The following is a 14,349-nucleotide window of genomic DNA, read 5'->3' on the forward strand; positions in this document are numbered from 1 at the left end:
CTTCCCTTTGTTTGCAGACCGTCATTCTGCTGAACTGGTTTCCTGTATTCCCCAAACCCACGCCGCCCTGGCGTCAGATAGGCCGGGAGAGAAGCGCACACAGTCAGGTGTCCAGCTGTGGGGATCAGGCCTTGGCTACTGTCATGTTGAGGGTGGCTGAGTTGAGTACTTTCAACAGAAACCTGCCACCTGGCAAAGCCTAAAATATTTCCTATCTGGCCCTTTGGAGGATAAAGCCAGGCCTTACACTGAATGGCCCTCCACCATTCACATGACATTTTATATCAACAGAACCATTTGTCGTGTACCAGCTGTTCATGCTTGAGGGGCAGACACCAGGAGTAATAACAGTTGCTCCTTTCCCAAGGCAAAGAAATACTAAAAATAGAACTGAGCCTGAAAACATAACGTAGACAAATGCAATAGCAGAAAACAAAATCCGTTTCAAGCCTTTGGTCACAGGGAATAACTCATGGGCCAAAAGGGGAGTGACACTTCTCTAAAATGTAAATGAAGTAATTTAATTTTTAAAATAATTTTAACTGTAAACTCAGCTGTTTCCCTTTTTTTTTTAAACATCTTTATTGGAGTATAATTGCTTTACAATGTGTTTCCCTGTTTTTAAGAAAAATTTAAGTGAGTGCAAATATTACAATAAGATTTTTTTAAGGAGATCACAAAAAATCTGGGATTATGGCTTCTTTTAAAGAATCAAATCCCTTATGTCTAACATCTGGTCAGCTCCATGTCCTGTAAAATCCATGGGCCAAATTTATGAAATAGTAGTAACTCTAGGCTGCTCTCTTTTGCGGGGAAAGGGGGTGGAAGTATTTTGTTTAGAATTTGATTCAGGCATAATTTCTTCTTTCTCACAAAAGAATTTTTTAAAATTCCTAATCTGTGAAGTGAGAAATGTAGCACACACTCTGGTGAAGAAGAACTCTAGCACACACATGGTGAAGCACATGACAAGTATTTTTTAACCCCTGGTATGGAGACAAAAGCTGAGTTACAAAAGGGTGAACAATTTGTTAAAATCAAGCTGATATAGTTTGAATTTGTGTTTCCTGATTATTACAGCTTATAGACTATATGTCAAGTTTCTCTGGCCTAGATTCTTTTAAAGAAACATTTGAATCATTTTTCTTTATTAATATAACACTATCTTCAAATGAAAGTAATGGTTTCTTTTGAAAGGCAGCAGATGTGTTTCAGGGGACTATGTATAGATGCAAAAAAGGTAGCCTAAGATACGAGACTCTTCTCTAGGAAGTCCTCCAAAGTGATCCCAGAAGCCTAGAATTTTAGCACTAGAAAGAACCTTAGAGATGATTTAGTTAATCTTATTATTATACAGATGAGAAAACTGAAATCCCTCCTCCCTGATCCTGTGAGGTGCCACTGCCATTTTTCTGCACACCCCATTGCTTTCAGTTTTGTTTTTGTTTTGCAAATAATCATTCATACGTACATAGCAGAGTGGGAAAAGCAATGGATTAGGAATCACAAGTGCCAGATGCACCATTTAGCCATATGACCCTTATTCTTCTAACCCATGAAATGAAGATGGTGTACCTGCGTTGGTAGAGGAGGTTGTTGTGACGATCAAGCTGGGGTGGTATACGTGAAAGGACTCTAACCTAGACGTCATCTTCTAAGTGAGCTCCTGGTGCACTTTGAGTTCATTCAGTGAATGAGAATGTGGGTGGTGGTGGTGTTCATAATAATAGTGTCCGCCATTAATTGAACAATTGATTAATTTAAAACTAAAAACATTAATTGAAGAAACAATCATTAATTTTTAAAAACAATCATTTTACATCAATATTTTATTAAGAATATAGACTATTTTGAATCGTTTCAAATTTCTTTTATTGTAATAGTACTTTTAGAAAATAATTGGATCCATTTCATTTTGCTCAGAGGACTAGTTAATGATTTATTCCTTTTTCTCTTTCAGCATTACCCAAGGAATATCAGAAGATAGGCAAGGCCTTACAGAGTTTAGCAACAGTCTTCAGCTCTAGTGGTTATCAAGGTACATCTTTATTTATTTATTCTTTGGGCCTTGAGTGTCTTATCCACACAGACTGGCCTCCTCAGGCTCTTGTAAACAAACAGTAACTGCAGTTAAGCACCCTCGTCAATGAAGTTTCATCTGCTCCACTGAGGACTTTTGCAACCTCACCTTACTACTTTTGAGAAAAGTGGTGGGTTGTTATACTTTGTTTTTTCTTACTAGCTTCTTTGCCTTTCTTGGGCTCAGATAGCTCTTGTGTTTTAGTAAAACAGGCCACTATGGTATGTGACACTCTGCCCTTGCTTCGTCTCTCTGCCAAACTCTGAAGTCAAGTCTGACTGTCAAAAGCCAGATCTTATCAAGGTATTTGGAGGAAAAATTTTTACTGAGTAACAAGTTCATGTTGCTTTTTGTCTCTCCATAACTCATAATTGCTTTCAACTTATCCCATATCGTATGTCTTACTTGTGGTATTTTGAGTTCATTGTGCATTTCCATTGACAACACTTATAAGAAGAAGTTAGCTGTTTTCTTTTATATTTTGGTTTATGTTTTCTTAATTTGGCCTGTGGAGCAGATAGGAAGTAAAAGTATTTGCCAGGTGAGTGACACCTATTCAATTTGAGGGCATCCTATCACTTACAGAAATGATAGACTTAGTATTTTCACCGTAGTGTTTATCCTGATACCCAGAGAAGGCATGTCTTTGGAGGTCAGTGTCTGAGTATTTTCAGGAAGAAGAAGTTAGTCTCTAACCAAAATGTAAGATCTGGGGCTCCCATATATGAATATTTCTTGTTGGCCTGGCTGAACTGTGTCTTATAATCAGAACTTTTAGTCTGGGTGGGAGTTTAGAGGATTCGTTAGCCTGGTCCCTCATTTTCGAGATGAGGAACCCCAGGCCTAGAAAGATAAGCATATCTTGTGGCCAACAGGCACATGAAAAGATGTTCAACATCACTAATTAGAGAAATGAAAAATCAGAAAATTAGAGAAATCAAAACTACAATGAGGTATCACTTCACACCAGTCAGAATGGCCATCATCAAAAAGTCTACAAATAATAAATGCTGGAGAGGGTGTGGAGAAAAGGGAACCCTCTTGCACTGTTGGTGGGAATGTAAATTGGTGCAGCCACTGTGGAGAACAGTATGGAGGTTCCTTAAAAAACTAAAAATAGAGTTACCATATGATCCAGCAATCCCACTCCTGGGCATATATCCAAAAAAGACGAAAATTCTAGTTCAGAAAGATACATGTACCCCAGTGTTCATAGCAGCAGTGTTCATAGCAGCACTGTTTACAATAGCCAGGTCATGGAAACAACCTAAGTGTCCATCGACAGATGAATGGATAAAGAAGATGTGGTACATATATACAATGGAATATTACTCAGCCATAAAAAAGAATGAAATAATGCCATTTGCAGCAACATGGATGGGCCTAGAGATTATCATACTAAGTAAGTCAGACAGACAAAGACAAACATCATATGATATCACTTATATGTGGAATCTAAAAAAGCAATACAAACGAACTTATTCACAAAACAGAAACAGACTCACACACATAGAAATCAAACTTATGGTTACCAAAGGGGAGAGGTGAGGGGATAAATTAGGACTTTGGGATTAACAGATACACGCTTGGCTGTGTTCACTGGAAAGGCTTAGAAACAATTATCCAATCCAGTAACGAGAAGCACCCCTAGCACCACCCACATGGCGGTTTCTAAACATTATGTTCCCCTGAAATAAACGAGAGCTCCTAGCAGAACTCAGATGTCAGTTTGAAGAGCCTTCTGCTGTCCAATGAAGAGAAAATTTGAGCATTAGTGAAAATAATAACTGCTGTGGAATGTAGCATATCAAATATGTTTAAATTCAGACTTTGCAATGATACTTTTTTAAAACGCTAATCTCAGTTACATTTGGAGGATAGGAGAGAATCAACTTACTATTCTGAAAACTGTAGAGAGGAAAAAGCATTTAACCTGCTCTTCCTATTGCTATACCTGAAGGTAACCAAAAAGTTGATAAAGGGAAGTTTCTCTCTATAGAAGTATTTCAACTAATAAAGAAGGAGTGATAGAAGTAGAATAGCACCAGTTTGCAGACCTGTACCAAAATAAAAGAGCTAGGCAATACAGGGAGCAGAGGATTGTGTTATCACCACCGAGACTCAGTCAGCAAAACCCAGACTGTGGTACCAAGGTACACGACCTGGCTTATACACCTCCCAAAAAGAAATTTGCAAGAAAAAAGGATGGAGGAGAAAGAACTTATGTAGGAAACACATCAGCTCTGTGCCATGTGGGCTGTCTTTGCATCTTGATTCAAGCAGCCAACTTGATTGGAGATACCAAGCAGCTACACACTGGCTGGACAGTTTATACCAGGAACAATTTTCTTTTCTTAGGTGTGAGGTTGGTATCGTCCTTATTTTTTTTTATTTTTTATTTTTTTGTGGTACGCGGGCCTCTCACTGTTGTGGCCTCTCCCCGTTGCGGAGCACAGGCTACGGACGCGCAGGCTCAGTGGCCATGGCTCACGGGCCCAGCCGCTCCGCGGCATGTGGGATCTTCCCAGACCGGGGCACGAACCCGTGTCCCCTGCATCGGCAGGTGGACTCTCAACCACTGCGCCACCAGGGAAGCCCTGTCCTTATTTTTTAAAGAGTCCTTATCTTTTAGGTAAAATGTATGGATGAAGTGTTAAATGACCAGTGAAAGGGAGAGGTAGGGAGGAGACTAAAAGCTTGGCCGTGAGCCGTTAATTGGGACGTCGGTGATGGGTAAATGGGACGTCGGGTGATGGGTAAATGGGGGCTCGTTATACTATTCTGTAGATTTTAAAAGTTTGAAGTTTTCCATAATAAATTTTTAAAATAAAATAAATGAAAAGGAAATATAAGTTATAACCACTCATATAACTGTAATGATTTTCAGGTGAAACAGATCTCAATGACGCAATAACAGAAGCAGGAAAGACTTACGAAGAAATTGCCAGTCTTGTGGCAGAACAGGTATTGACATAACCCCACAGTTCCAATTAAGACTTTATGCTACCTCATCCACATATTTAATTTAAAACCTGTTTTAAGGCAAAGTTTCCAAATGGCTGTTCTCTTCTATCCCTGTGTATCTTTGTTAATTACATTGGGTAATAGTATTTCTTAGGCCAAGCTAAAGTGATGGATAAATTCATCATCATGAAACCTAAATACCTTCCAGTGTTGATGGTTTGAATCCATTCTCAGCCATGAGGGGATTAAAACATACAGGAAAGCTTTGCTCAAGTCCCTGTTTGGACTCTTGCTCAGACTGTCTGAGCCTTGGTTTCCTGGTCTGGTAAATGACGATGGCAGCACCTACCTGGAAAGGATCTCAGGCTCCAACAGCTAATAAAGAGAAAGCCCCTGGTGCAGTTCCCAGTATGGAGCAGGTTTTTGTTACAGACACACGGCTTTCATTGGAGCTTTTAATAGCCTGATTTCAATTATGTTCATCGATAACAGATAATAAGTTTCCTTAAGGAGAATAACCATCCAAGTTGTTTCAAATCCCTAAATTTAAAAACCTTTTTTTCAGATGATGACTTGAAATATATGTTTGTATGCACGTACATTCATGTGGTCATTAACTACTCTCCTGATACTTGTAAAAAAAAAAAAAAAAAGATACATTTTTAGAATTGTGCATACCATAACTATTAAAAATTAAATCTAGAAAAATAGAAAAATTTAAAGTTGCCACTTTTAATGGTTACCACATTTTTAATAATTATTTTTATTCTCTGCTAAAATTTAGACATTAAACTATCTAAGGTCTTATTTGCTCGTATGTAAACGTACAGTATTAACCAGTTTTTTTTTTGTCTCACAGTGTTGTATTTTGGGCCACCTCAAAATAGCTAATTTTACCAACCAACCTAAAAATTTTCTGTTTTATCATTTTCTTCACAACCTGTGATGAGAGTATAGTTCTCGGGGATTATTTTCTTATAGGAAGACTAAGCTGAATGCTTGACACTCAGTAACTTAATGTAGTGCCTGGTGGATTTGGCTGATACAGTCCTCAGATATAACAGTTTTCTCTTCCTTGATTGTCTGAATTCCTCCGCCAATAATAACCAGTCTGTGTCTTGTTACAGCCAAAGAAAGATCTCCATTTCCTGATGGAATGTAATCATGAATATAAAGGTTTCCTTGGCTGCTTCCCTGACATTATTGGCGCTCACAAGGTAACTTGATCATAGAAGTTCACAGATGACATCCCGGGTGAATCAGAACCCAGGCGCACCGCCACCTGCCTGAGGCTGACCCTTCAGTGCCCCGCAGTCAGGAGCTGGTCTCTGAACCAGCTGGAACGGCTTGGAGTGTTTATAAATAGTGAGGTCCTAACATGTTTAGATACATGGATAGTTTTTTAGTTTCTTTTATTCCGTAAAAAGATTATTTTGAGAGAACCTAAAGTCTGATAAATATTCCTTTATGGATATACTTGGGTCAGGTATCCAGCATAATCATCGTGGTGTTTGGTATTCAAGTCAGTGTCAGGAATGGTACTTTCCCTCATCAGTGAGACCCTGTGTGCTGGGTGGGCAGGTCCTCAAAGGTCCTTTCCTGTCCAGATGAAGTAAGTTGTTCTGTCCCCGAGCCTGACGAAGGGTCTCCCAATTAAAATCAAAATGGTCAATATCAATTTTATATGTTTATATTAATAAAAAGGAAACTATATCATTCCCATCATAAAGGTTTTTTAAAACTAAATAAAAGATTGGTTTGGGGTGTCCTCAGATTTTGATTCTTGTGAATTTTTCTCTCTTTCAAAATCTGTGTACTACTTCATTACTGTGGGTATTTTATCAACTGCAGTACTCTAGAGTATTGTGATACACTTGGGTTTATTAAGAGATTCTCTACAAAGGCCTGGTCTGTGATCCTAACAGTGCTGGCAAGTGGGCATTTTAGCATTTGGCTTTGTAATTGAAGTATCATGAAGGGGTAGCATAGGTAAGTAAGCTTTATGCAACTTCAAATAGCTTAGTATAGAACTCAGAACATCTTCTTTATCCACTGATTCATCAACGGACACTTAGGTTGTTCCCATATCTTGGCTATTGTGAGTAATGCTGCCATGACCATGGGAGTGCAAGATATCTCTTTGAGATAGTGATTTTGTTTTCTTTGGATATATACCCAGAAGTGGAGTTGCAGGGAAAGTAGATCTTAAAAATTCTCATCACAAGAAAAAAGACGTTTGTGACTCAGTGAGGTGATGGATGTTAACATACTTGCCGTAGTAATCGTTTTGCATTATAAATATGTGTCACATTCATGATGCTGTACATCTTAAACTAATACAGTGTTATTTGCCAATTATACTGCAGTAAGACTGGCGGCGGGGGGAAGGGGATAAAATAAATAAAATGAAAACGGAAACTCAGGAAAAATCTGAGAACAGTCAGCATGTTGTAGGAGTTTGCGCCTGCCATCCGAATTCTAGGCAGGGAGCCTGGCTAATACTCTCCAGACAGTGCCAGCAAGCAGTGCGCTGAGACGGGCGTGGGAAACGTTCGGCAACTTTTACACTTGTTTCCGTCTAAGTATTAATTTAAAATTAGTTCAGTGCCTCTTACAGAAATCACAGTAAAGCTTATGATCAGCCCACTTAGGCACCAGCTTATGAAGTATTCTACCTTGTAACAGAGACACAGTGCCCCAGTGCCTATGCTAGACTCACCTGGATCGGATGACTTCCTGAACCTAGTGCCTGTTTTCCCATCATGTACTACTCGTATCATGGCAGTGGCTTATACGTATTACAGAAGAGAGTGCTGTTTAGTTTTCTGCTGTGTGCTAGCATAAAATTGTAGCTTTCAGCTAAGTTATATTTTGCAAGAATAGCAACATTTTTGTCTCCAAATGACTTACAGGAAGTTACATATAGATGCTTACCTTATGTTCTTATTTTGTGGGGACATTTTCCTATTCAGTAGCAAGTCAGTTATAGAATATGTTAGCTTTGTTATATTTTAAACTAATAATTGATCTTTTTAGATTTGTTTTATTGATACCACTGCATTTTGTATTTCACAGGGAGCAATAGAAAAAGTGAAAGAAAGTGATAAACTCGTTGCAACCAGTAAGATCACCCCACAGGACAAACAGAACATGGTGAAGCGTGTTGGGACAATGTCTTATGCTTTGCAAGGTAAGAAGGAAAGGTCTGTGGCTAACTAGTGGAGGTTTTTTCCTCAGCAAATTTTCTATCTTCCTTGCTGGAGAGAAACTCAAATGTGAACAGCAGTTAAATTAATAAGAACTGGGCTTCCCTGGTGGCGCAGTGGTTGAGAGTCCGCCTGCCGATGCAGGGGACACGGGTTCATACCCCGGTCCGGCAGGATCCCACATGCTACGGAGCAGCTGGGCCCGTGAGCCATGGCCGCTGGGCCTGCGCATCCGGAGCCTGTGCTCCGCAACGGGAGACGCCACAGCAGTGAAAGGCCCGCGTACCGCAAAAAAAAAAAATTAATAAGAACTGATTCAAAATATCTTCATAAGCCTGTTGTTTGCAGGATCCCAGTGTTAATGAAAAGCTGTAATATTTATTTACTTTTTCACGCATTTACGTGACATAACTATGAATGACAGCTTGATTAAACCTGTACATTTTTATTATTTCTTGGAGACCTTGAAGATTCCTTTCATAACCTTTAATATCAGCCCCTATCCAGATTAGATTCCAGCGTTCAGCTTTCAGCAGCATGTAACCTCCTGAGACCATAGAATGTGAAGGGAGTTTGAACATGGCATTTTTGGCATAGTTTGACTGTAAATAAAGAGAAAATATTAATGTTTTGAGTGTTTTCCAGCAGATAGGAGCAGTGAATGGATTTTTCTTTTGGTGGATGGATAGAACATACATGGGCAAAGGAGGAAGGGGAAGGATGTTCCAGTATGAACAAAAGCACACAAAATAATGGTACCAGATTAGGTCATTGGCCTTTGGGAATGAAACACACTTGGAGAGTATTAGGGGAAAAATTCTGGTGATTGTGGAGGGCCTCGAAAGCCAGGCGGAAGAGTCTAGGCTTGCTGTGGGCATTAAGAAGCCATTAAAAGGTTTTGATGGAAAAATGAAACAAACAAAAAAGCACTGCTCAAGGGAGAGGGTTTGCTAGTGAGTGGGGGAGGGCGTGTGCAAATCGGGGGCTGACGTTAGTCGGACAGCCCGACCAGAGACCTGACTCCTGCCATCTGAGATTTTGAGAACCCGAAGAAGATGAGGTGCTAGGGGAGAGAATGAAGGATATTTGTGGGTTTTTCTAAAGGACATCCTTCGGGACTAAGGAAGGTGTGGGAGAAGGGAAGAATGTGTGAAAGGCGTCCAGAAGTAAACAGGGAAGCCTGACTGAAGCTTTGGGCTTTGAAGGGTTTTGAACGGGGCAGTTGGTTTTGAACTTGTGTTTGGGGTTATCCAAATAAATAAACGAGAGGCTTTGTACAACTTTTGTAACAACATAAAACTCAGAACAGTGAGCTTTTTGTAGGAATTTATGCAGGCGGTTGGCTTTGTAGGTGTGGAGTATAAGTAAGGGAAAAGACGGGGTGCAGGGGGGTAGGCGATCAGGAGCCCTGATAAGGAGGCGTCTCCAGAGTTGGTGATGGGGTGAGGGTGCTGAGAGGCAAAGTTAGAGACGGGATTCATTTGCTGAATCGGTACATTCAGCAAACAGGAAGGATGGGCGTGTGACCCTCTGCCTGGAGAGAGCCTGAGTTCTGGCAGCCCTGGTGCTCAGCGGCACCAGGCTCCACTCTGAAGAGGGCCTTGCTCACGTCTCACTCCTCTGCCCAGCTTTTCAGAGTCCCTCAGGAGACCTGCCTGGGCAGTCTCTGTGCAGGAGGGGACATGGCAGCCAGCGGGCGCCTCGCTAGGTCCACTGTAAACAGACTTGACGTTCTGAGCTGCAGCCATCTGTAGACGGTGAGACCAAGTCGGTTTCCTGCTCAAACAGGAGTTGCCATTTGGGTGATTATCTGTATTGGGCTTTATAGGATTTTATTAACGTGCCAATCAACAGTAATTGTCCATCTACTGGAAAGCGTTGTTTGCCATTAACTGTTCAAATTGTTTTTCTAGGCTCTCTCTAGCATTTTGTCAGGAACTGTCACGGGCCAACCGGATTAAATCGGTTGATGATTAATCATAACCAAGCAGAGACACCAGTTGTGGCCGTTTGAAGTCCGGGGGGCACTGACTGTTGTCTTGGTTTTGGTTGTAGCTGAGATGAATCACTTCCACAGTAACCGGATCTATGACTACAACAGCGTCATCCGCCTGTACCTGGAGCAGCAGGTGCAGTTCTACGAGACGGTGAGTCAGCCCTGCTCCCAGGCCTCTGTGCACACGGGGAGGGCAGGGTTCCTGCTCACGTACGTTGACCCTATGAAGTTAATCTGCTTGTATTTTTTAACCCTAACTAATAAACCAAAGGTGGCTAAATATTGGGCAGGGGTTTTTCCAATCTCTTTTAATCAAATCCGCCTTTTCCTTTGAGTAACACTGGGTTAAAAGGGGGTTTATTTTTTTAAGAAGAAGATTATTGGATGCTGGTTGTGAGGCCCCAAGAAGCCCTTATTGTGTGGTCCCTTTCCCTCCCTCCAGCCCCTCTGTGCACAGGGAACACTGTGAATGAGATGAGGTCACCCTGCCGTCCCTGCCGGCTCTCAGCTGGGGAAGGAGCCTGGCACCATTGCAGGACAGCACAGACTGGCTTTGTTTGTGAGTGAGGTTTTCGCAGTGTACCAGAGGAATCTCAGAAAGAAAACGAAAACGAGAGGGAGGGTGAAACCATAGATATTTTCACTTAGGAACCAGTAATGAAAATGTTAACTTTTGTGCCTCAGCATAGCAATTCTGTTATTTACCAGAGTGTACAGAAAACAGAGATCTGGCATGTATTGAATAAATGGAAACTCAGACATCGAAGACAAGTTCTGTAACTTACACAGTGACCGTGTGTTGGCTGCCATGTTTCTTACTAAGTTTTCCACTGTTTCCATGGTGTCATCTCATGTATGTTCAGGGATAATGATAGGCAAGCCCCAGGCCCACATCCATGCACGCGCCATCTTATCTTTGGGTGGACACTGCCACACGTGTCTCTCCAACAGTCATTCTTGGAAGGGAGCTGTGGCTGATGTGCTCTGTGCATATTGTCCATTGCGTGTTGGAAACAGTTGGTTTCCGAGACGAGCTGAAGGCGCATCCTGTCTCCACACTGTGTAGCAGCAGCTGGGCCCCGTGGGGAGCCGCTCGCCCGCCGAGTCTCAGGAGTTCACAGGTGTCCGCAAGGGCAGGGGAGTCTGGGCCAGCACGGAGACCGGATCCCCCGGATCCCTGGAGGACAGGCGGATGGTCTAGGAACGATGCTGCACAGCGTGGCAGCAGCTGCGCTGTGGGAAGGAAGGAGCGGGGCTTCCTGCAAGCCGGGCACCACCGCGACCGGGGTTTAGGAAGGCCTCTCCACTGCCCGGAGGCTGGGTTGGTGCTGGAGAGACTAGGAGCATCGACCAGTTCAAGGATTTGAAACTTTTGCCGTGTTTAACTCAGAAGACGTGGAAATGATAGAGTGCCATGAAGTCACGGTGGGGGATGTCTCACAGTTGTTCTGTTTTTCACCAGATTGCGGAAAAGCTGAGGCAGGCCCTCGCTCGCTTCCCGGTGATGTAGAACAGAACGAGCGTGAAGAAACGCCGAAGTGCTTCCTTCTGACTCGGGGCGACGCAGTTTAATTTTCTCCCTCCGTCATCCAAAAAGAAAGAAAGAAAACCAAAAAGAAATAGAGTTGGAAAAAACTGCATTTCCTTTAAGCGCCTAAATGCATCAGTGCTTTAGGGATAGTCTTTTGTTCACTTCCACATCCATTATTTAAACCAATGGAAGGAAATTGTCTATTTTTGGAAAGTACTTAAAGTTTGTCAGAATTTTGAATGGAAAATTAGGGGTTTCCCCAGGGATATTTTACATAAAAATGTAATCGATGAGTCACCCACGACCTTCCAGTTCTTGCCCAATGTCAGATAATTACTAATTGCTTTCTTAAAAATAGGAAATATGCCAGAGTAAAAAATATATATGTTTGTATATTTTTATAACTCTTTTCAGCCCTTTGGGATTCCTGTCTATTTAGGAAGATCTACATGCCTTTCGCTGAGATATTTATGACTCAAGTGCTTACATTTTCTGGAGAGAGAAAGCAAAGAGGGGCTCCCGGGGCTGCGGCCCCTCACATGCCCGTGACGCACGTGTCCCTTCAGAGGACAAAGCTTGGCCGAACCCCGGGATCAGAGCCCCTGTGCCCACTACCCTAAAGTGCCGTCTGCTGGGAGGAGCGCCTCCCTCCTCAGGCTTCTTCCCGAGCCCCGGCAAGGCTGGAAGAATTCGCCGAGAAAGCTGGGGACGCCCTCTGCCTCTGCTCCCGGGGAAGGAGCGGCCGTGCTGACCCTGCACCCGGGAGGGCCGGCCCTGTGGGCAGACGTACCTCCCGAGCTTTCCACTCATTTTTAAGTCTCGAGGTGTTCGGTGAGACCTCGTGAAACATGCCAGGGAAAGCGAGATTTGCCGCTTGACCTGATTTAGACTAGCGGGCCAGTGGGAATTATCTGAAAAGATAAAGCACAGGTTAGCAAACCTCTCCCGGCCCCCCAAATGGAAGGAGTTTAGGGGCTGAGGAGGGCGGCAGCCCGCATAATGTGCGGTCATCCCGAGCTTTTATGTTTGAGAAAAAGCACAGAGCGATGTTATTCCCGACGGTACCCTAAACTTCAGACAGAATTTTCCTGATCACTAATACTTCCCTGAATGGCATAAAGCCAAACAGGATCTTTGCAAAGCGTCAGCTTTAACTCTGGACACTCGCAGACACGGTCTCACTCCTGCAGATGTCGGCGTCCTGCACAGCTGCCTTACTGCCTCCTCTCCACCTGCTTTCACTCTTCTGACCTGATAGTTACATGATAGAAAATGGAAATTTTGGGCCAGCACAAATAAAGTGAAACCAAAAAATAAATACCAGAGGAAAACAAATGAACAGGAATATGAGAACTTCTTGCTCTTCAATATCACGGGTTTTTTGTTAATGTTTTATAAGAAATTTTCCCTACTTGATTTTTCTTTTATAAAATCTCATAGAACAGTGTTTATGTTACAGCCATTTAATGTATGTACAAATTGTAAAGAATATGTATAAATGTTTTACACAAATGTAAGAGCATGTAGAAGCCAACATATAAATAAATTGTTAAAAAACTGTACAGTAAATTCTCAAGCACTTTTTCAAAACACTTTTTGGTGTTTTCGTGTGTTTTTTTTTTTTGATAATTGTTTCTTGCTGCCGGCTGCTGAAAAGAGTGCAGGCAATGAGTTTTGCCCTAAAACTTATTGCTCCTGACATGAATTAATAATGCTAGTTCCTTAAATCAGAGTTATCAACCTGGGAAGCATGTCACAGTCACCTGGAGAGCAGTAAGGACACTGCTTACTGCTGCCCAGTGTGTTAGGGTTCTCTAGAGACACAGCACCTACGGCGTGTGTGTATTCATTCTTTACGTGAGGTTTACTTCTCTTGATACTCCATATCTTAATTCTGTGGTGTAAATTCCGTCACCTTGTCCTTCAGGGGTGTCCAGGGAGGGGCTGTGGCTCTGCAGCTGTCCACTGGGGGGGCGGTGTCCGCACATCGGGCAGAGCCCAGGCCCGTCTTCTCTTCCTCGGCCGCTCATCGCGGGGAGCTCCCCGTGAGGCCTTAGGTGTGGGCTGGGAGGAGAAGGCAGTGTTGCGGGAGTGGGGGCCGCGGCATTCGGCCACTTCCTCGTGTCACTTGAGCCTTCAGGGCCTTTAGCTATCACAGAAGAGCTTTAACTATAGAATTATTTATAATTTTTATAAATCTTGACAATGTAAAACTAGTAGATAAATGTCTGGAGAGGAGAGGTAAAGGCATGGTGGAGGAAAAGGTCAGTCCACTTGTCGATCGTGTGACACTGGTTGCCCATCCCCAGAAGCACCAGGTCCAGGATGTCAACCCCCTGTAAGGTTTGCAGGTGTTGAGGTCACCAAGAAACACACAACTCACACAGGCTCTGGATGGAATGTAAAGAAGAGACAGAGTAAGACCAGCCTCAGTGATGAGCGTTGGTCCCCATGACCAGCGGGAGATGGTCTGTACCCACCCCTCTACTGCAGCAGGTGACGGACTCCAACCCTCCTCACTGGGAACAGCTGGAGCAGTGGGACTGGCCAGGCGATTGAGCAGAACAAAGAA

The 14,349-nt window shown here is 42.7% G+C and overlaps 1 protein-coding gene across 4 annotated transcripts in view; it reads left to right on the forward strand.

Annotated features, from left to right (window-relative positions):
• Nucleotides 1-13,369, forward strand: part of SNX9 (sorting nexin 9) — a 136,921-nt gene extending 123,552 nt beyond the window's left edge. For all 4 annotated transcript variants that reach the window (XM_060283783.1, XM_030853065.3, XM_060283784.2 and 1 more), the window contains exons 13-18: nt 1,961-2,038; nt 4,968-5,044; nt 6,172-6,261; nt 8,120-8,234; nt 10,306-10,397; nt 11,709-13,369. In XM_060283783.1, coding sequence (XP_060139766.1) covers nt 1,961-2,038; nt 4,968-5,044; nt 6,172-6,261; nt 8,120-8,234; nt 10,306-10,397; nt 11,709-11,756 — 500 coding nt within the window. In that variant the 3' untranslated portion in view covers nt 11,757-13,369. The remainder of the gene's footprint in view (nt 1-1,960; nt 2,039-4,967; nt 5,045-6,171; nt 6,262-8,119; nt 8,235-10,305; nt 10,398-11,708) is intronic.
• The last annotated feature ends 980 nt before the right edge of the window (nt 13,370-14,349 follow it).

This window comes from Globicephala melas, chromosome 14 (assembly GCF_963455315.2).
Source record: "Globicephala melas chromosome 14, mGloMel1.2, whole genome shotgun sequence".
Classification (NCBI taxonomy): Eukaryota; Metazoa; Chordata; class Mammalia; order Artiodactyla; family Delphinidae; genus Globicephala; species Globicephala melas.